The sequence below is a fragment of the Dama dama genome, chromosome 10 (genome assembly GCF_033118175.1).
Source record: "Dama dama isolate Ldn47 chromosome 10, ASM3311817v1, whole genome shotgun sequence".
Lineage (NCBI taxonomy): Eukaryota > Metazoa > Chordata > Mammalia > Artiodactyla > Cervidae > Dama > Dama dama.
Window position 1 is genome coordinate 12986364 of NC_083690.1, and position 21195 is coordinate 13007558.

General features: G+C 47.9%; 1 protein-coding gene across 1 annotated transcript in view; it reads right to left on the reverse strand.

The window, feature by feature from the left end:
* Positions 1 to 20428, reverse strand: part of CPPED1 (calcineurin like phosphoesterase domain containing 1) — a 135435-nt gene extending 115007 nt beyond the window's left edge. Inside the window, exon 1 of the mRNA XM_061152863.1 lies at positions 20181 to 20428. Within this exon, the coding sequence (XP_061008846.1) occupies positions 20181 to 20250 (70 nt within the window). The 5' untranslated portion in view covers positions 20251 to 20428. The remainder of the gene's footprint in view (positions 1 to 20180) is intronic.
* Between the last annotated feature and the right edge of the window lie 767 nt (positions 20429 to 21195).

Genomic DNA, 21195 nt, shown 5'->3' on the forward strand with positions numbered 1-21195 from the left:
GATCTCATTTCTGACCCTGATGGTACCAAAACAAGGCTGTAATCTTGTGAAACATTTGACACAAACCTGTGAATAACACCTATACAGTTCTTAGTGTTAAGACACAGTAATGCATACATTCATTTAACTAAAACACTTACATCTGCTATGAATGTCTACACACTTCACAGGTGGCGCTAGAGGTAAAGAACCTTCTACCAATGCAGGAGGCTTAAGAGACGTGGGTTCAATCCCTGGGTCGGGAAGATCCCCTGGAGGCGGGCACAGCAACCCACTCCAGTATTCTTGCCTGGAGAATCCCAAGGACAGAGGAGTCTGGAAGGGATCCATGGGGTCACAAAAAGTCGGACGCAATTGAAGGGACTTAGCACACACACATGAATGTCTACAGTGAATTTAATTTTTTCAATATTAAGTTTTAAAATATTTATGTTTATTTATTTGGCTGTGCCAGGTCTTAGCTTGACATGTGGGATCTTCAATCTTCATAGCAGCACTTGAGATCTTTAGTTGCTGCATGTGGGATCTAGTTCCCTGACCAGGGATTGAACCCAGGTCCCCTGCATTGGGAGCAGAGTCTTAGCTACTGGACCACCAAGGAAGTCCCCTCAATATTAATTTTTTAGACAAATTCAAAGAGATGATATATTAGCTATCTACTGCTATAGATAGCTTTTTTTTTTTTTCCTTTCCCAGGTGGCTCAGTGGTAAAGAATCTGCCTCCAATGCAGGAGCCACTGGAGACTAGAGTTTGATCCCTGGGTCAGGAAGATCCCCTGGAGGAGGAAATGTCAACCCACTCCAGTATTCTTGCCTGGGAAATTCCAAGGGCAGAGGATCTTGGCGGGCTATAGTCCATGGGGTCATAAAAGAGTTTGACACGACTCAGCGACTACAACAACAACATCCTATAAAGGCTGAAGGCTTATCTCCTACAAGCCCACCTTTCCCCCCAAAAAACTGGAAATTGTGCTGGAGGGATTCTCGGAGTTACTTCAAGCATCCAAGTGGGGAATACTGAGGCCTGTCTCGAGAGCTTAATCATGGCTCAAGTTCAAGGTTACACAGTTTATGAGCAGTGGCTTCTACTGTTCAGAATCTCTGGGCTGGCCTGGAGAGGAGAGCCACGCATGAAAAAGATGCAATGTTCCCTGGGCTGCCTGCAAGCTGCCCACCTCCATACAGACATTTTTGTCTCCAAAGAGTTTCCTTTAAATGGCACATCTTGGTGAACTAGAAGGCAGTACACAAAGCCAATGCTGGCAAGGCCCAGAGCTCTTCCCCAGGAAGCTGTGAAGTACACAGACCCTGCCAACAGCAGAGGGCTGATTCAGGGCGACAGGCTGGGGCCCAGAACTTCTTTCTTCTGTAGGATGCTAACTGGTAATCTCCTCTGGAGATAACACACTCCAGGTCTCTGGATGTGATCTGCCTAGCAGATGTGTTCTGTTTGGCCCACGCAGTGTTTATAAAATTCTGAATTTGTTGCCAACAGTTTAAGCGTGTGAGTTTCATATATACACCTGGCTTCCTGGATTCTCATGGAAAATCTGGCCACAACAGGCCCAAATGGGTTGTGCCAATGAATGGCAGGGACTGAGCAGTAACTGCCCTTTTACTGGGGTAAAAGCTCTGGAATTCACCACGGTACACACCCGGCCCCATTCACCACCTGGTCCCTGAAGCCATGTGGGATAAGAAGCCCTTATCTATGGTAACCCTTCCATTTTGCTTAGCGGTACAGAAGAGGAGGCTCACGAGGTCAAGGGTAAATAACTTGCTCGAGACTAACAAGGGGTGAGGGGCAGAACCAGGCCGATTATGCCACGGAGCCCTGACTTCAGGGCAGGTGATCACAATGGTGAAATTACAAAGAAGACTCATCCGGCTGGGAGTGCTAAGCTCTGCTCAAATGACAAGCCAGAAACAGACAAGCTCCAAGCTACCAAGATAAACTGCCATAATTTAGAATGTTACCAGAGCCTACATCAAAGTTTAAAAATTGATTTAAAAATACTTCTTAAAGGATAAACACACCTTGGAGAGAAACCTGGTTAATCCATCAGACCTGATTCATCCATCGTATACAGAGTAACAACATTTGGCCAATTACAAATTTCTGCTAATAGACAGAGGCTGCCATAGAAGCAGTTTTTTTTCAAAATCGAGGGATAAAAATGATTCTGGGTGGTATTAAAGCATGGTCAGGAAAGGCCTGCAAGTCTCCTTTGAGCATTATTAAGTGCAAATAGACTCTACACAAAGAATCTTAAACACCTTTTAAAATTCACACAATTCCCTACCAAGAATCCTTCCTTCCTATGAGATTCTGTTTATGTGCCAGTATCCTGACTGAAAGACAGGTATTCAAAATGCAGTCCTTCTTTACATTTTGCACATCAATATCACAAACTAAATGTCTTCTTGGATTTGCCTCTGCCAACATATTTCCTCTCGTTTTTATTAAGCTTTTGGGGCATATTTGTCAACTGTTAATGAAAGCTGTCCTTTTAATATACATACCTAGAATTAGAAATTTTATTGATCTTTTCATTCTTACCAGTTAATCAATTAGTAACCATAATAAATGCACCCCCAAAAGCAAAAAGAATCATCCAACTAGGAAAAGGCCTACAGGAATCAGTCATGTCACTAATACCTGATACTCTAATAATTTATGTTTTCATGATGTGCTAAACCTGCTATTTTACAGGCAACCCCAAATAATTCAAGATGAAATACAATGACAGATAGCTTTCTGGATTTAATTTTTTTTTCCATTTATTTATCTGGCTGCTCTCAGTGGTGGCACGCAGGGTCTTTTATTTGTGACATGTGAACTCTTAGTTGCAGCATGTGGGATCTAGTTCCCTGATCAGGGATTGAATCCAGGCCCCCTGCATTGGGAGTGTGGAGTCTTAGCCACTGGACCACCAGGGAAGTCCCTTGAATTTCCTTTTTATAAATGAAAGTCTCATACTCTAAATGTAGTGTGACTTTTGGAAGACAGTTAAAATCACAAGACAGTGGTTAAAAAAAATCTGAGAGCTTGGGCGTCCCTGGTGGTCCAGTGGTTGAGAGTCTGTCTGCCAAGGTGGGGGTCACGGTTTCCATCCCTGGTTAAGGGAAGATTCCATACGCCGCAGAGCAGCTAAGCCTGTGCGCTACAACGAGAGAAGCCTCCACAAAGCGGGGCCCACACCCCGCCTCTACAGGGTCACCCCCGCCAGCTGCAACTAGAGAAAAGCCCTCACAGCAATGAAGACCCAGCATGGTCAAAAATGAAAAATTAGAGAAAAAAGAAAAAAAGTCTGAGAACAGGCGGTCTGATTCACAAGGTTCCTATCAGTATAACACATCACCGCATTATCAGAATATTTAAGAATTCAATGCTGTGACTCCTGTTAACTGACTCAAAATAATACAAAAAAATAAATTGGGACTACAGGGGCCACATCTCTCCCCTGGACTAGGAAGAAAATTAACTCGGCATTAACCGACAGCGCCACCACGGCAGGTGAGGTCTTCATCCTTCCCACCCGGGGGACAGCTCCGTGCAGGACTCCCCACTCTGCACCGGCTCAGCCAGTCACCACCACCAGACTCTTCCTGAAATGCTCACCCTGATCACCACACTCCCTTGCTAAAGGGCCACCGCCTTCCAGTCTCCATGAGAAACCGGCCACATTTGCTTTCTCTTTCCAGCACACTGTCTGCATGCATCGCATGGTTCCTGGCAGGTGGGAGGCATTCAGTAAACATTTGGTGAAAGGATAAATGAAGATGTCAGTGGATCCTCGCTCCTGCTGGCACCTGGAGCTAAAACATTGCCTGAAACTCTTCCAGCTGCACTGATTACTGTTCCCATTAGACCAGTGGCTCTAAACCAGGGATGATTTCCATCCATCACACTGGGAGGGGGATGGTGCTTCTGGCATCCAGTAGACGGGGGCCAGGGATGGGGCTGAACATCCCACATTTCAAGGGCAGCCCCACAAAAAGAAGGATCTAGCCCATGTCGAGGCTGAGACCGAAGAGCCCTGCACAAGACATGCCAAAGGCTCCCACCACATGGATCCGTATCAGCTCCTCAAATGCAATGCCTTCCTGCCCCTTCCTCCAGGGGCTGCGCTCCTCTCTACCAGCTCTTCCTGCTGGGATGCCATCTGCCCCTCCGGGCCCAGCTCACACACTGCCTCCCCCTCCCCTGCAAGAGAATGTAGCTCCACCTCCTCCCCTCATTCAGCTAGTCTGTTCCGAGGACAGGTGCCTCACAAGTCCCCTGGACACTCAACAGTGGACAAGGCTGCAGGTCCCATTCCTAAAGACCCTACAGAATGGTGGCGAGACAGACAAGGAACAGGTCAGCCACCAAGCTCATCACACACTGTGCTCCCTGGTACTGCAGAAGGAATCAGGGTGAACACGGATGGAGTAACTCGTGGGTGGGAGAGATCTGCAGTGGACGGAGCAGCGAGGCCACACGGAAGATGAGGTCTGAGGATGAGACAGAGTCAGGCGGGGGGGGGGGCAGGGGGATGCACCCCAGGCACAGCACACAGCAATAACCAGACCCTGAGACTAGGGGCAAATGTGAATATAGGGCAGAAGATAAGACCGATCATACCCAGACACATGGGCTTGTGGAAGGGCTTCAAGACCTGGGACCACTTTAGGACTTCATCTCCCAAAGCCCTAACCTGGTCCCAGTACAGCCCAGACTCAGAGGCTTGGGTGCCAGAATTAAATCCCATTTCCACCCTTGACCAACTCTGTGACATGATGCAACTGCCTAACCTCTCAGGGCCTCAGTTTCCTTATCGGTAAAGTAAGAATAGGGCTTCCCAGGTGGCACAGTGGTAAAGAATTCACCTGCCATGCAGGAGACACAGGTTCGATCCCTGATTCGGGAAGATCCCCTAGAGAACTAAATGGCATCCCACTTCAGTGTTCTTGCCTGGAGAATCCCATGGACAGAGGAGCTTAGCAGGCTGCAGTCCTTGGGGTCACAAAGAGTCGGACACAACTTAGCAACTAAACCACAACAAAGTAGGAGTTACTCACCTACTTCACAAGTGTGGCTGAGTTACTGAGTTAATATATGTGAAGCATGCGGACTTGGCACATGGTAAGTCATCAAGGATGAGCTTCTATAACCATGACTGTTACTCATGGTAACTCCTACCTCTGTCCTAGCAGAATCCTCAAAATCTTAGCCATTTCTTTGTTCCCCAGAGCACATAGCAGGGCTCAGAAAATATCTGATGGTGTGCATACATGTGTGCATGTGTGCACACACACACGTGTGCACATGCTTTTGTCTTAACATCTTTTCCGTCACATACTGTGGATACCGTTTTGGTTATAAAATGGCAAAGATGGGTAGCTGTACAGCTGCCTGGAAGCTTTCTGGCTAAAGAGCAAATGCCAACGAGATGAAATTTTTGCAGTTGCTCACAGCAGCGATCGGCACTGTGAATCATGATCTAAATGTCTTCAGGGATACCTCTCATCTTCCCTGGGGACTAATCTCATTTTAGTGGCTTAAAACACACACACACACAAAACAGTAGCAAAATAATCTTCACCACTTTGGGACTCTTTCTGGTTTAACAATCCAAATGTCCCAACAGGAAGACTGCCAGAACCTAATGCCGCAGTTAACAGGGTCTTTCATTAGTGGGGCTGCCTGGGCCTGGGAGTTGAGGATGGGGGTGATAGCTAAGTAGTGTGGGGTTTTACTTTAGGGTGGAGAAAATGTTCTAAAATTGGCTGTGGTGATAGTGGCATATCTCTGTGCATAGACTAAAAGCCACCAAATTGTTTGCTTTGAAAGGGAGAACTATGTGGTAGTGAAGCTGTTTTTAAAAAGCAGTGTCCTTCAGGACCATCTCCTCCCCCAAAATAATTGTGACAGCGAAATCCAGAGTCTCCGAATTCCATTTCCTAAGTACCAAAGTGAATTTACCCAACCTCTTTCCTTGGCCTCCACATGTCCAAAGGTAGTTTTAGAGATACACGTAAGACTCTGAGTCCCTGCTTGGCTGCCACACTTGCCATGTGGGGATGGGGGGCCTGCCAGCATCTCTATCTGCAGCACTTCAGAGAAGTAAGAAGGCAGTCAGGCCAGGACAGCTTGGCCAGGTGGCTCTCAGCATCACTGCACTTGGCCGATGTTGTTCTAGACAATGTCTAAGTTGGGGGGGGGTGGGCATTATCCAAACCTCTGTCACTTTTCAGAAGCAGAACTCCACTCAGGGCCCGGCTGTGTTGGGGGGAGGTTTGCTGTGACTTTTCTGCACCATTCTCCGTGATTCGTTGCCAAGACAGCCAGTGACCGCTGGCCCAGGCAGCACTTCATGGAGAACTGAAAGCAGGTGCTAGCTCTGGGCAGAGGCAGTCCTGAGGGCAGAGGCTGGGTAAAGGGGGGCCCTGGATGGGAAGAGACGGCCACCCTTCCCTGAGACAGACGCAGCTCCATGGGGCAGGAGGCCCCTGCCTGCAAACAAGCACCACGCCCAGCAGATGCCTCTGAGTAAGGCACCAACCACCCAGGGGCGTGAGGTTTGCAAGGGTCCTGTTGATTGGCTCAATACCTTGGTTACTGCTGGTGTGGTTTTGTCCAGAGAAAATATGGGGTGTGTAAGTGGTGGGTTAGTGGATACACATACGTGATCAGGGGGCATTATATTCATTTTCATTTGTTTATTCACATAATGAAAGGTCACTGAAGGTCCACGGCTGCGACACCCTCCTAGGCCCGAGCTTCCTGTCCTCCCAGGAATTTGTCATCTAGGGCGGGAAAGGACATCAAAGTCACAGGAGTATAGACACAATTCTATTCACCGATGCAAAGAGCTGACTGATTGAAGGCAAGAGGAGAAGAGGATGACAGAGGATGAGATGGTTGGATGGCATCACCAACTCAGTGGACATGAGTTTGAGCAAACTCTGTAAAATGCTGAAGGCCAAGGAAGCCTGGCGTGCTGTGGACCATGCGGTGGCAAAGAATTGGACACAGCTGAGTAACTGAACAATTATCCTAATAGAATGGGTGACAGCAAATGGCAGGGGACCTAACTCAGAATGGGAGAACCAGCCCAGGCCTGAAGAATGAGGAAGCAGTGAAGAGGGAGACAGAGATGAACCACGACCAGGCCTGACAGAGCTGGGTTTTGTTTCAAAGATCTGACTCTGGGTGCTGTTCAGGAAACAGACTGGAAGCAGAGAGGTGGACGGACCTCAGGTGTACCCCGGACATGGAGAAGGGTGAGAAGCAGAGGTCAGAGTGACTCCTGGGCTGCCAGTGGGACAGAGGAGCTGGGGGAGCCTGAGAAGGAGCAGACTGGGGGCCAGGGTGGGGGACATAAGTGACGTGCTCCGTCCTGCTCCACTGGGTTCCTGTGGCGAGGTCAGAGGGCCGGGAGCCAGAAGAGCCATGTGCTCCTCTGGACCCTCCCACTTACAAGGCCCAGACCTGGGATCACCGAGTGCCGCAGTGACCCATGCAGGTCCACACACAACGCACTCGCCACCCAGGCTGCTCCTTAACTCAGATGCGGCCATCACTCGGCTTCCATCTTACAGATGAGGACCTGCAGCAATAGCTCCACGAGGAGTGTTCTTTTTCTTTAAACAAGGAGACATAGGGGAGTCTGGACATTCTTTTGCTCATTTCCTGGGGGTCTGACGCCACTCCAAAATCACTGCAGAAGGTGACTGCAGCCATGAAATTAAAAGACACTTACTCCTTGGAAGGAAAGTTATGACCAAACCAGACAGCTTATTAAAAAGCAGAGACATTACTTTGCCAACAAAGGTCCGTCTACTCAAGACTATGGTATTTCCAGTGGTCATGTATGGATGTGAGAGTTGGACCACAAAGAAAGCTGAGCATTGAAGAATTAAAGCTTTTGAACTGTGGTGTTGGAGAAGACTCTTGAGAGTCCCTTGGACTTCTAGGAGATCCAACCAGTCCATCCTAAATGAAATCAGTCCTGACTGGAATGTTCATTGGAAGGACTGATGTTGAAGCTGAAACTCCAATCCTTTGGTCACCTGATGCGAAGAACTGACTCATTTGAAAAGACCCTGATGCTGGGAAAGATTGAGGGCAGGAGGAGAAGGGGACCACAGAGGATGAGATGGCTGGATGGCATCACCGACTCAATGGACAAGAGTCTGAGTAAACTCTGGGAGTTGGTGATGGACAGGGAGGCCTGGTGTGCTGCAGTCCATGCGGTTGCAGAGTCGGACACGACTGAGCGACTCAACTGAACCGACGCCACAACAGACGTGGTCCTGAGAGTGGCCGGCAGCCGGCCTGGGGCTTCTGCAGTCTCCACTTGCCCTGGCCCCACGTTATTGCCCCTTGCTCGTTGGAGGGTTTGACAAAGTTAAAAATCACATACTGCACAAATATAAAAAGTCATCACTGAGTCCTCTCCTTGAAGAAGACACTTACTTCACAGACGTCCCCTAGACCAATGTGAAGGTGTCACCAATACTCTCCACGCCCCTGCAAAGGCTCTCCTCGTGGCCCAGGGCAAGCTGGCGGCCTCTCCACGCTCTGCAGACCTCTGCCCTGACCTTCATGGAGTTGCCCTCAAATCTGTTCATGCCTGCACTCATTTTTAAATCGCCTAATTTAATTAAATGTGTCAACTGGAGAAATATGAATGTAAAAAAGGTTTGCTTCTGATAAAGCAAAGATGGCTGCTTTGGGAAGACTCAATAAAAGCAAGCTGGTAAAAAATAAAATACAATTGAATTAGGTACTAGGGAGGCAAGTGTAAAAGATCTGATGAAAAAGTATAAACCTAAAAGAATCCTTCACTCAGAATACTTGCTAAGTGATTTTTAACTGACTACTCCACTGGGGAAAAAAACCCAAACTGGAAAAGATTCCTTATGAGTGCTGTTTACACAAGAAATGCTCCCTTGCAGGCCTATCCATAAACCCAAACTATTAACGTAAGATATGACCCTGGCCTGACCTCAAAAGACCAGTAAATGAATGTACATTTATAATTAGAGTTTACATTAAAATGAAATGCCAAAAATGTGTAATTCTTTAATGATTCCCCTTTTTAGTTAATTCTTTCTGTTCACTGACAAACTACCAGGCTTCTACTGTAGTTAAAAAAAAAAAAAGCAAATTTCTAATTAGACCCTTACTTCATACCATACATAAAAATTTACTCAATATGGAACCAGACCTAAATGTAACAGCATAAATTATAATACTCTTAAAAGAAGACACAGGAGCAAAAATCTTCACAGCTCGGGTTCAGGTAAAGATTTCCTGGGCTTCCCTGGCGGCTGACACAGTAAAGAGTCTGTCTGCAATGCAGGAGACCTGGGGTTCGATCCCTGGGTCAGGAAGATCCCCCAGAGACGGGAACATCTACCCACCCCAGTATTCTTGACTGGAGAATTCCATGAACAGAGGAACCTGGGGGGCTACAGTTCTTAGATATGGCATCAAAAGAACAAGTAATCAAAGAAAAAGTTGGTAACTGGGACTTCATCAGAATTAAAAACTTGGGTGCTGCAAATGACGTCATCAAGAAAGTGAAAAAACAAGCCACAGAGTGGGAGAAAAGATGTGCAAATCATATATTTGACAAGCAACTTGCATGCAGAACATAGGGTCTATGACCATACCACCCTGAACACGCCGATCTCATCAGAACATAAGAACTCTTACAATTCAATAATAAAAACAGAAATAATTCTACTAGAAAACCGGGCAAAAGATCTGAATAGATAGTTCTTCAAAGATTACAAACAGCCAGTAAGCACATGAAAAGATATCCAACATCATTAGGCATTAGGAAAATACAAATAAAAAACCACAATGAGATTTCACTTCACACCTGTGTGCTGGGTTATAAGCAAAAGGACAGATAGTCTCAAGTAAGGATTAGGGTACGGAGAAATCTGCTGCTAGGAATGGAAATGGTGCGGCTGCTTTGGAAAACAGCTTGGTGGTTCCTTAAAATGCTAAACACAGCTACTTACGTATGTGTGTGCCCAGCCACTTCAGTTGTATCTGACTCTGCGACCCCGTGAACTGTAGCCTGCTAGGCTCCTCTGTCCATGGGATTCTCTAGGTGAGAATACTGGAGTGGGTTCCCATCCCCTCCTCCAGGGGATCTTCCTGACCCAGGGATCTAACCCATGTCTCTTCCACTGGCAGGCAGATTCTTTACCACTTAGCCACAAGGGAAGCCCCGAAATGAGTATGTCCATACAAAAAGAACTCTATGTGGATGTTCTTAACAGCTTTCTTCATGACAGTCAGTGTCCAAATGGGAGAATGTCTGTCAGTGTCCAAAAAATTACCCAAATGTTCACCAATGGGTGAGTGGACAAACAAAATGTGGTAATCCATACACTGGAATATTGTTCAGTAGAAAGGAACAAAGTGCTGATACAAACTGCAACATGGGTGAATCCTAAAAAGATTATGTTGAGGGAAAGAAGCCAGTCACAAAAGACCACAGATTATATGATTCCATTTATATGAAATGTCCAGAAAAGGCAAAGTTACAGAGGTAAATTAGTAGCTGACTGTGCTGGGAATGGAAACATAAAGAGACCGAAAATGGACACAAAGCATCCTTTCTGGGGAGACGAAGAAGTTCTAAAATTGTGATGCTGTACCACTCCACAAAATTTATTAAAAACCAGTAAAACTGAAGGTGAGTGAATATTATGGTACCTCAACAGAGTCATTTAAAAACAGAAAAGCCAAGAAAAAAGGCATCCAGAAACAAAAGTTCACTTGTCTTTTGGAAATGTTCTAACGGGAACTTTTTATGCACTGATTTTTACACATAATGAGAGTGAGGAAGGAATATTTCGAAACTCCTATTTTAGTCACAGGAACCCTTCTTAAATAGGGAACTTGTCTGGCCTACGTGGATGGCATAATTAAAGGTATTCATTTCATTTTCTTCATTAATAGGTTAGAACTTTTTACATTATGTTTTCAATCCTGTTCAGACTTGAACCAACATTTCTAGGTTGATTGTTCCTAGAGAATTCCTTAGATGAGACCTGAGGAAGTAAGTTTATTCTTTAGAAATTTCATTTATTGTCTGAAAGTGAAAGGGTCTTCAGGAGGGACCAAGAAATATTCAGAATCAGTGGACAGAGTTGGCGCCTCTGAAACAGCTTGTGGAGGCTTAAAATGTCCAGGGAAATCATCTTTCTAGGTCAAACACTGATGACTCCTGTACTCCGACGGGGAAAATACCAGTGATAAAATGAACTGGGAAAACTGACTGGGACCTCAAAACAATTAAATATAGATAATTCTGAAGGCATGTTTTAATCTTGGTATTTCTCCCTTTGAGAATTTCTTCAAAATAGATGTTGTAAACTTTTTGGAAAAACCATTATTTGCTAGGAGAAAGTAGTCTTAATTAGGACATGTGTCAAGGAAATATAATTATCAATTTGCCTAATTAAATGAATATTTGAACATGCCTGAGGATTGTGAGCCTTCTCAGGTGAGACACGTACAACTTACTTTCTATAAACATCTGTTGACAGAGCCAAGCAGATTGTGTTAGCAGGAAATGGGTGACTGAGCCAAGCTTAACAGACAACAGAACTGCATGGGAATATTGTTCTTCAAAAATCACCAGGAGGAAGTCTTAAAGTGCTTGCCATTGACTGTCTGTGTCCTCCCCAAATCCCTACAGTCCCTGAAATCTAACCCCAAGTGTGATGATATTTGGAGATGGGGAGTCTGGGAGGTGATTAAGCCGTGAGGGCTCAGTACCGGGATTACTGCCCTTATTAAAGGGAACCGAGGGCCCCCCTGGTGGTCCAGTGGTTGAGAATCCACCTGCCAATGCAGGGGACATGGGTTCGATCCCTGGTCCAGGAAGATTCCACGTGCCACAGGGGCAGCTGAAGCCTGAGTGCCGGGAGCCCACACTTCTCAAGCAGAAGCCCGTGGACAGCAACTCGAGAGTAGCCCCTGCTTGATGCAACTAGAGAAAGGCCTCACAGCAACGAAGACCCGGCGCAGCCAACAAGAAGGAAAGAAAGAAAATTTATAAGAAAAAAGAGAGACCCGAGAGAGCTCACTCCCCACTTCCTCTACGCGGGGACCCAGCAGGAAGACAGCCATCTATTGTAACGATGGTTACACATCATTATACAGTACACATACATTATATAAAATGCACAACTCCAGGAGTGACCTGTAATGCAAACTGTGGACTCCGGGCTGATCACATTGTGTCACTGTATGTTCCTCAAGTGTAATGAACATACCACTCTGGTGGGGGGAATGTTGATAATGGGAGAGGCTATGCATGTGGTGGGGCGGTGTTGGGGGGGGTGGCTATATGGGAAATTTCTGTACTTTCCTTCAACTTTGCTAGGAACATGTAACTGATCTAAAAAATTAAGTCTTTCAAAAAAAAAAAAAAGAAGAAGGCCCATCTATGAATCAGGAAGAAGGTTCTCACCAGACACTGAATCTGCAGGTTTCTTGACCTTGGATGGTCCTTGGACCAGCCTCCAGGATGTGAGCAATGCATTTCTGTTGTTTTTAAGGCACCCAGCCTATGGTGTTCTGTCATAGAAGCCCCAGCTGGCTAAGAGAGCACGCCTTCATTTACTCGACAAGCTTCACTTGAGAAATGAACTGTTTAATTCTGGAGGGGCTTCCAGCAGGGAGCATGAGGGTTATCAGGGCTGTGATTTTAGGCACAGGTACTGGAGTTCACCAAAACCTCCTTGACAGGCAATGTGTATTTTGGCAAGAGACAGAAAAAGCCAGTTCCTTTCCTTTCTCTTCCAAGTCTGCCCTTGGGGCAACTCCACCAGCTCAGCCCCTGCCCACAGAGCCTGAACTGGCAATGGACCTTCCAAGGGCATGCCTCAAAGTCAGCAGCAATGCTGACAGGGGTCTGGGACCCAGGGAAGGCAGTGACAGTGGGAGAGGCAGCCTGGGGGTGGGCTGGGGGCTCCACATGCAGTGAAGTGAACCCACAAGACTAGGGGTTGTAAGCCTGGCCCTCCAAAACTGGGGGTTGCCCCGGTGGCTCAGAGGTAAAGAATCTGCCTGCACTGCAGAAGGCGTGGGTTCGATCCCTGAGTCAGGAAGATACCTGGAGAAGGGCATGGCAACCCACTCCACTATTCTTGCCAAGAGAATCCCATGGACAGAGGAGCCTGGCGGGCTACAGTTCAGGGAGTCGCAGAGTCAGACGTGACTGAGCACACAGGCACGCTCCAAAGCCAGGCCTTCAGAAGCCCTGGGCTATATGGGATCTCCATCCGTGGGCTCCTCTGTCCATGGATTCTCTTGGCAAGAATACTGGAGTGGGTTGCCATTTTCTTGTCCAGGGGATCTTCCCGACCCAGGTATCGAACCTGCATCTCCTGCAATGTAGGCAGATTCTTTACCTCTGAGCCACCAGGGAAACCCCTGGTTTTGGAGGGCCAGGCTTACAACCCCTAGTCTCGTGGGTTCACGTCACTGCATGTGGAGCCCCCAGCCCACCCCCAGGCTGCCTCTCCCGCTGTCACTGCCTTCCCTGGGTCCCAGACCCCTGTATATGCACATACTAGGCAGGCCCACTGGGGCTGCTCAACCGGCAGGGGAGACCACGTGCGGGCCCCACTTCTACAAGTTCAAGGTCATTTTCCCTCCTCCTATCTCATCAATTTATCTTTTAAATCTCTCTCCATCCCCACAATTTTTTTTCCAGGTGGATGCTTCTCTGGTCCTATGGCAGTCCTGGGGCAGCTCCAGTGAGCTGGGAAGCTTCATACCTCAGCAACCCCGTAATCTCCACTGGAAGCCCCCCTACCACCTCCACACGTACCTCTGGCAACTGAAAACCTACAGGTTCAAAGTGAACAATGTGTGCCTTGGAAATGTTGCCTCAGGACAAGTTGCTGAGCTCCACCTTCCAATTAGACTGCACCCCAAGTTCCTCGAAAGCAGAAGTTCTGTTGCTACTGCTGCAGCCAGACGGTTCTTTCCAAAATGGAAACGGGATCACCTCATACATGCAGCTTAAAAGCCCTTGGGGTCATGAGCTTCCCTGGTGGCGCTAGCAGTAAAGAACCCGCTTGCCAGTGCAGGAGATGTAAGAGACGCGGGTTCGAACCTTGGATGGGGAAGATCCCCTGGACAAGAAAATGGCAACCCACTCAACCTACTCCAGTACTCTTGCCTAGAAAATCCCATGGACCTAGGAGCCTGGGCAGCTATAGTCTATGGGTTAACTCGACTTAGCTGAATAACTACAACCACAAGATAAAAGACAAAACTCTTCGATGACCTCCTTTCCCATAAGCCAGACTCATGCCACGCCGCCCTGCTCCACACTCAGGAGCTGCTTTCTCCTTTCAACCTTCCCTTTCCCGTCCCACCACATCAGACTTCCATTCGTACTCTGGGCCACAATGGCCTTCCTGCCCTTCAGGGCCCAGGTCCCTCCCACTCACCCTTCAACCAGGAGCCAACACATTCTTCCCCAGGGAAGCCTTCCTCAGGGTCTTGTTCAGATCCCCTCCCTTCCCTGACATCTGCCAAGGCTGCTCTTTATGCTGGTCCACGGGACCCGGCAGGTTAGTATCGGGCTCTCCAAGTAGCTACGTGTCAGAGGTGGGCTGTGTTAGTCACTCAGTCATGTCCGACTCTTTGTGACTCCATGGACTGTAGCCTACCAGGCTTCTCTGTCCATGGGATTCTCCAGGCAAGAAGACTGGAGTGGGTTGCCATTCCCAATAAGTTTCACTCATCAATGCACTCTGGGATCTAATACAATTGCTGGGACAAGGGAGGGGCTTAGTACATTTGTTGAGTGGGCAAATGGATGAGCCAACAGACAGATGGACAGACAGATGAAATGATGGACATATGACAGACAGACTGGCGAATGGATGGTCTGGGAGATAGGTGGACAGAGAGAAAGAGAGAGAGGTAGGGAGAGAGACAGAGAAGGAGGAAGAGATGGTCAAAGAGAACATTTGTTCCCAGGGCCAAGCCCTCTTCTGAGCCCTCAATCCCATCTTTTCCCATCTCCTCAGGTACTGCTCTCCAACCAGTGAACCTGCCTTTTGCATTTTTCAACCCCAGATACATCTCAGACCAATCACGTGACCTTGGGCAAGTTGCCCAGCCTTTCTGAGATTGACTTTCTCCCCACTATAGAAGGAAGATAATCATAATAGCTAGTTCAACAGGACTGTTTTGAAGATCACATGAGATAGTCCATAGGCTTCCCTTGTGGCTCAGCTGGTAAAGAATCTGCCTGCAATGCGGGAGACCTGGGTTTGATCCCTGGGTTCGGAAGATCCCCTGGAGAAGGGAACGGCTACCCACTCCAGTAGTCTGGCCTGGAGAATTCCATGGACCAAACAGTCAGTCATGGGGTGGGGTCACAAAGAGCTGGACATGACTGAGCAAGTTTCACTTTCTTTCACTTGAGACAGTCCACACACAGCACAGAATACAGTGCCTGGCAAGACATAAACAGCTGATAGATGTTATATGCTCCTATTGTTCTTATCATCTTTACTACTGTTGCAAACCCTTCAGTCTTCCAGCAGCCTTGCTCCTTCCTCAAACTGCTAGTGTCCTACATCAACCTTGCAGCACCGAAGGGCTTCAAACAGAATCCTATGCTCGCTGACTGCACATCCTCACTCTCTGCCATTCCTCAAGCACCATGCCCCCTGGCTTCCCCCTACAACTCTACTGAAACTGTCCTCCAGAAGGTGACAGAACAATCACACCTGCTCAGCTACCACTCACCTAGACATCTGCAGCATCTGAGCCTGTGAACCACCCTGCCTGAGTCCCCCTCCCCAACTTTAGTACCAAGGCCGGTTCTTGGGTTTATCTTCCAAAATATCTGCTTGCTTCCTGCTCTGAGACCTTCCGTGTGTCTTTTCCTGTTTCTTACCTCCTAAACGGAGGCATATCCTAAGCTTACACACACACACACACACACACACACACACACACACACACACACGCACACACACCATCCACTACTCCACATTTTTCCCCTGAGCAATGCCACTGACTCCTACAGCCATCCCACCTACTTGCCTCTAGGGGGATGGCAGCACCCACACCTCCATCCCCAGCTGTGCGCTGCATCCTCCAGGTTGCCCCAGATTTCCTAAAGGGACCTCGAAGCCACCACTTCCCAATCAATCCCATCATCCCTGACCCTCCTCCTTGCTCCCCGATTTATGTTACGAGTCTCACCAACACCCAGGACCAACGCTTAAAATCCCAACTCCCACTGCAGTGGCCTATTTTTTGTGCCATAGCTTTGTGCTTAGATTATGGGTCCTTGCCTTCCCCTTGCTTTTTTCTGGTATCTCCACAAGATACCAGAGAATGCAGTAGGACTGCAATAAATACTTCCTGAACTGAAAAGAGACAGAGCAGAGTCACAGGGAACTCTCATACCCTGCTAGTGGGAATATGAGTTGGTGCAAGTATTCTAGAAGGCAATGTGACACGATCTAGTAAAGCTGGAAAGATTTTATCCTGCAACCCACAACTTTGCTCTCCTGGGTGGATGCCTTGGAGAAATTTTCCCATGTGTCCACAAGAAGACTTGTACCAGAAGGCTCATAACAGCACTGTTACCAATGGCGAAAAACAGAAAGAACTGAATGTCCATCATATCCGGATCCTCGCAGGAAATAGCTGGCATGTTCAAATTATGACAATTAAAGGAGCGTTTAAAGGGGGATTATTTGGGATGAGTTGAGTGTAGAACATCAAAGGACGGTTTAGTAGTCCAACACAGAGAAGCAGAACTCTGTCTGAAAGGAGGAAGGAAGCGGTTACCCAAATCTGAAACGAGAGTTCCAGCAAAAAGGTCATGTTGAAAGAAGCAGCAAACTTCAGGGGAGGAGTACAGCCAGGGAAAGAGGAGCGTGAAAAACTTGGCTTAAAACTCAACATTCAAAAAACTAAGATCAGAGCATCAGGTCCCATCACTTCATGGCAAATAGATAGAGAAACAACGGAAACAGTGAGAGACTTTATTTTTGGAGGCTCCAAAATCACTGCAGAGGGTGACTGCAGCCATGAAATTAAAAGACACTTGTTCCTTGGAATAAAAGCTATGCCCAACTGAGACAGCATATTAAAAATCAGAGACATTATTTTACTGACAGAGGTCTATCTAGCCAAAGCTGTGGTTTTTCCAGTAGGCATGTATGGATGTGAGAGTTGGACCATAAAGAAAGCTGAGCGCTGAAGAAATTGATGCTTTTGAACTGTGGTGTTGCAGAAGACTCCTGAGAGTCCCTTGGACTGCAAGGAGATCCAACCAGTCCATCCTAAAGGAAATCAGTCCTGAATATTCATTGGAAGGACTTATGCTGAAGCTGAAGCTCCAATCCTTTGGCCACCTGATGCAAAGAGCCAACTCATTGGAAAAGACACTGATGGTGGGAAAGATTGAAGGCAGGAGGAGAAGGGGACGACAGAGGATGAGATAGTTGAATGGCATCACTGACTTGATGGACATGAGTTTGAGCAAGCTCCGGGAGTTGGTGATGGACAGGGAAGCCTGGTGTGCCGAGTCCATGGGGTCGCAAAGAGTCAGACACGACTGAGTGACTGAACTGTAGAGCCAGCCAGAGGCAGCTCCACAGCAAAAAAGTCAGGGGAATAAACACTTTAGCTTTCCCATCCCTCTGGTCTCCAAACGGGACGCCCCATTGGCTCAACCCAACAGAAGGCCCAAGGGCAAGGAGCCCATGGATGAAGTCCATGGAGGTCAACCTTCCAGATTTCGGTGGGGAAGGGAGAGTGTATATTTGGAAAGCAAAGGGAAGATCCTCAGAATATCTAGCAACAGAATGTATCAAGTATTGATATATGCTTATATAATGGAATACTGCCCAGTAAGAAAATGAGCAATGAACTGTGGAAAATTCTTAAAGAGCTACTTATACCAACATGGCTAGATCTCAAAAACCTCATACTGGATTGAAACAGAGAAGGAACACGAGGGGTCCTCCAGAAAACGAAAGCCTTTCTGTGTCCCTCATTTCTTGTTTGAAGAAAAGGCTTTCGTCTCCCAGACCTTCCCTGAGTTCCCAAGAACAGATTCAAGGGGTTAATAATGAGGGACTTGAGGGAATGCAGAAACGAAGGGAAAAGTCAAGAAACAATAGTGACAGGATAAAACAGAGTCCCAGTCCCTCCACAAGGAGGCACATAACAATCTGATCCAGTCTTTTGAGTTCTGTGGCCCTCCCCATCCCTCAGGTGGAGGATGATAACTAACATGGTGAGACCCCCCCCCCCCCAGACTGGTCAGAACTAGAGGCTGAGGCCTGAGATTCCTGGGGCCCTACCCTGTTACCTCACCAGAAACCAATCAGAAGAAAGTTGTTCACCCTGCAGCTGTCTCCCCAACTGTTGCCTTTAAACACTCCTCCCAGAGGGACTTCCCTAGCAGTCCAGTGGTTAAGACTCCCCCTTACAATCCCTGGTCAGGGAGCTGAGATCCCAAATGCCTCCCAGCCGAAAAATCGTCCACGTTAAAAAAAAGAAGAAAAAAAAAAATCTTAAAAAAAGAACCAAAACCTCTTCCCTGAAAACCAGAGGAACCTGGATTCTTTTGAGCGTGAGTCACCTGCTCTCCTAGCTTGGCCCTGCAATAAACCCTTCTCTGCTCCAAACTGATATTTTGGTTTGTTTGGCCTCACTGTGCGTCACACACATGAACTTGGGTTCAAAAAACAGTGAAAAAGGCACATTTAAACAATATTTAGGGAATGGGCACTCTAACAGGTTGTATTTTAAAATCCACCTCAACCAGCTCTCTGGCCCCATATGCTCTTCCAGAGCCCCGCCTCCTTCCCTACTCCCCCACCAACAGTTGCAGAAGATAAAAGAATAAAACTTTAGACCAGAGAGTTACAGGGAAAAAAAAAAAACACCTACTTTACTAACAGTGACCAAGGGAAAATTTGTCTGAGACAGTGATCAAACTTTAATTAACGTAGGAAGGTTTGAGAAAGAGCCAGACCCATCAGCCAGCTATTAGCTCAGTTGGTAAAGAATCTGCCTGCAATGGCAATCCACTCCAGTATTCTTGCCTGGAAAATGCCATGGACAGAGGAGCCTTGCAGGCCCCAGTCCATGGGGTTGTAAGAGTCGGAGACGACTTAGCAACTAAACCACCACAGAGAGAAAGGACCTGGCCTTTTAAAATAGGAGCTCAAGAAGCCCAGTGAAGCAGAATTGAACAAGAAGAATGGCGAGCGTGAAGCAGTAAAGGTGAGCACAAGCCGGATTGAACAGGGCATCTGGGGTGACTTCCCCGGGGTGACAAAAACCGGCGAGTTCATGGGAGGGAAGGTGACTCCACGCAGCAAAACTGGCAGGGAGGAGCAAGGAACGGGGAACAGTGGTCTCTCTTGGGGCTCCGGAGTGAACATTCACTCAGCACTTGGCCTGCGTCAGGAACCGGGTTACAGAAATTCTTTGAACCTGCTAACTCTCTCCTGTGAGGTAAGCATTAACAAACCCATTCTCACAGCGAGGCGAATTAGCTAACTCCAAAGTCCAAGCAGGTAACTAGAACACAACTCCTGACTGCCTCCCCGCTCGCTCTCTTAGCTCTGAAGGCACTGCTAACATTTGGGTGAATGACTCATATTGTAGAAGATAACCATGATTATGGAGTATAAAACTGCATCATGATCAACAACCATAATAAAAATAACCGCATCGCACGTGCACCCAGCGCTTATCCCGTGCCACACAGAACCTCCCTGTTTTATTCCCGCTTTACAGATAAGGAAACTGAGGCTAACACTCCCTAAGCCACGTATCCAAGGCAGGACTTAGAAACCAAGTCTAACTGCACAGCCCGCGTTATCAACTGTTTTGCTGCCTCACTTTTATCTTCTCTCCGAGACCTCGGTCAAGGCCAACGAGGTTCCACGACTGTCGGACCCCCAAGCCCAGGAACGCCTCTCTCACAGGCGCCCCTGGAAGCCCCACGTGCGGGAGGTGCGGTTGCTATTGCGGCCCCCAGCCCCCGAGGTGCAGCCCCCACTGGGGTCCGGCTGGAGGTGTGCATCCCAACCTAACGTTCCCCGCGCCGAATGTTCCGCAGCCCTGAAACCACCCACTCCCCAGCAGGAAGTACCTGAGGAAAAGGCGTCCAGGGTCCTGCCCCGCGCTCTGTGGAAAACACCCCCCGCCTCTGCAGCCGACATGGCGAGCGAGTATTTTGGCCTCAACTGAGTCCGCTGCGTAGCAAGGAGCTGCGAGACTCCTAACTGCCCAAGCGCCGGGTGGGGCCTGCCCGGCTGGGGGCTGCGCCCTCTGTTTGGGGCGGGGCGGGGCCGGCGGGCGCACAGGACTCGGTCGCTCGGGACGCCACTAGTGCTGTCTGAGCGGGGCGGAAACGTGAGCGGCCCCTCTGGAATCGACTGGGGCTCCTGGCGAGTGGAGGCTACTTGCCAGTCTCATGCGTGGGCAGAGGGAGTGAATTTGGGCTCAGGCATGGGGGCAGCCCTTCGCTAAAGGTGGGGGTTCCGGGTTTAACAAGTAGAGATGAACCCAGGTCTCCCGCATTCCAGGCGGGTTCTTCTTTCCTCTGAGCCACCGGGGAATCCCAAGATTACAGGACACCCAGTTAAATTGGAATTTCAGATAAGCAATGAATGATAAGTATGTCGTATGTAATTTGCAAGATAGTGTACTTAAATCTTTGTAGTTGTTTATCTGAAACAACAGTTTAAGTGGGGACTTGTATTTTATCTGGCCCAAAGGACCCAGCCCTGTCCTTGGGGGATAAGACAGGATGTTCTACAAGCCACCTGCTGTGATCGCTGACATTTCATTCTGAAGCAGCTTCAGTTTTGCTTGTCATCAGCACCACCACCATCATTCCGTTGGAAACCAAATCCCCCTAAAATTGAGTTCTTGTACCAAATTGTGATTAATCTCACTATTGAAAATTTTATTCTCTTTCTGTCCAGCCCTTGTTCCCGTCAGGATTGAGGACTATCAAAGAATAGGGGAGGCTGAAACCAACCAGGACTGGGGCCTTCCAGGGTAGAAAAACCCTGCCATGTTCCCTTGTTTATTTGTGGCGGGGGAGGGGAGGGGGGAGTCTTTAGCCTCTGAGGCCTCTGTTGAGTTCCAAAGAGCAGGCT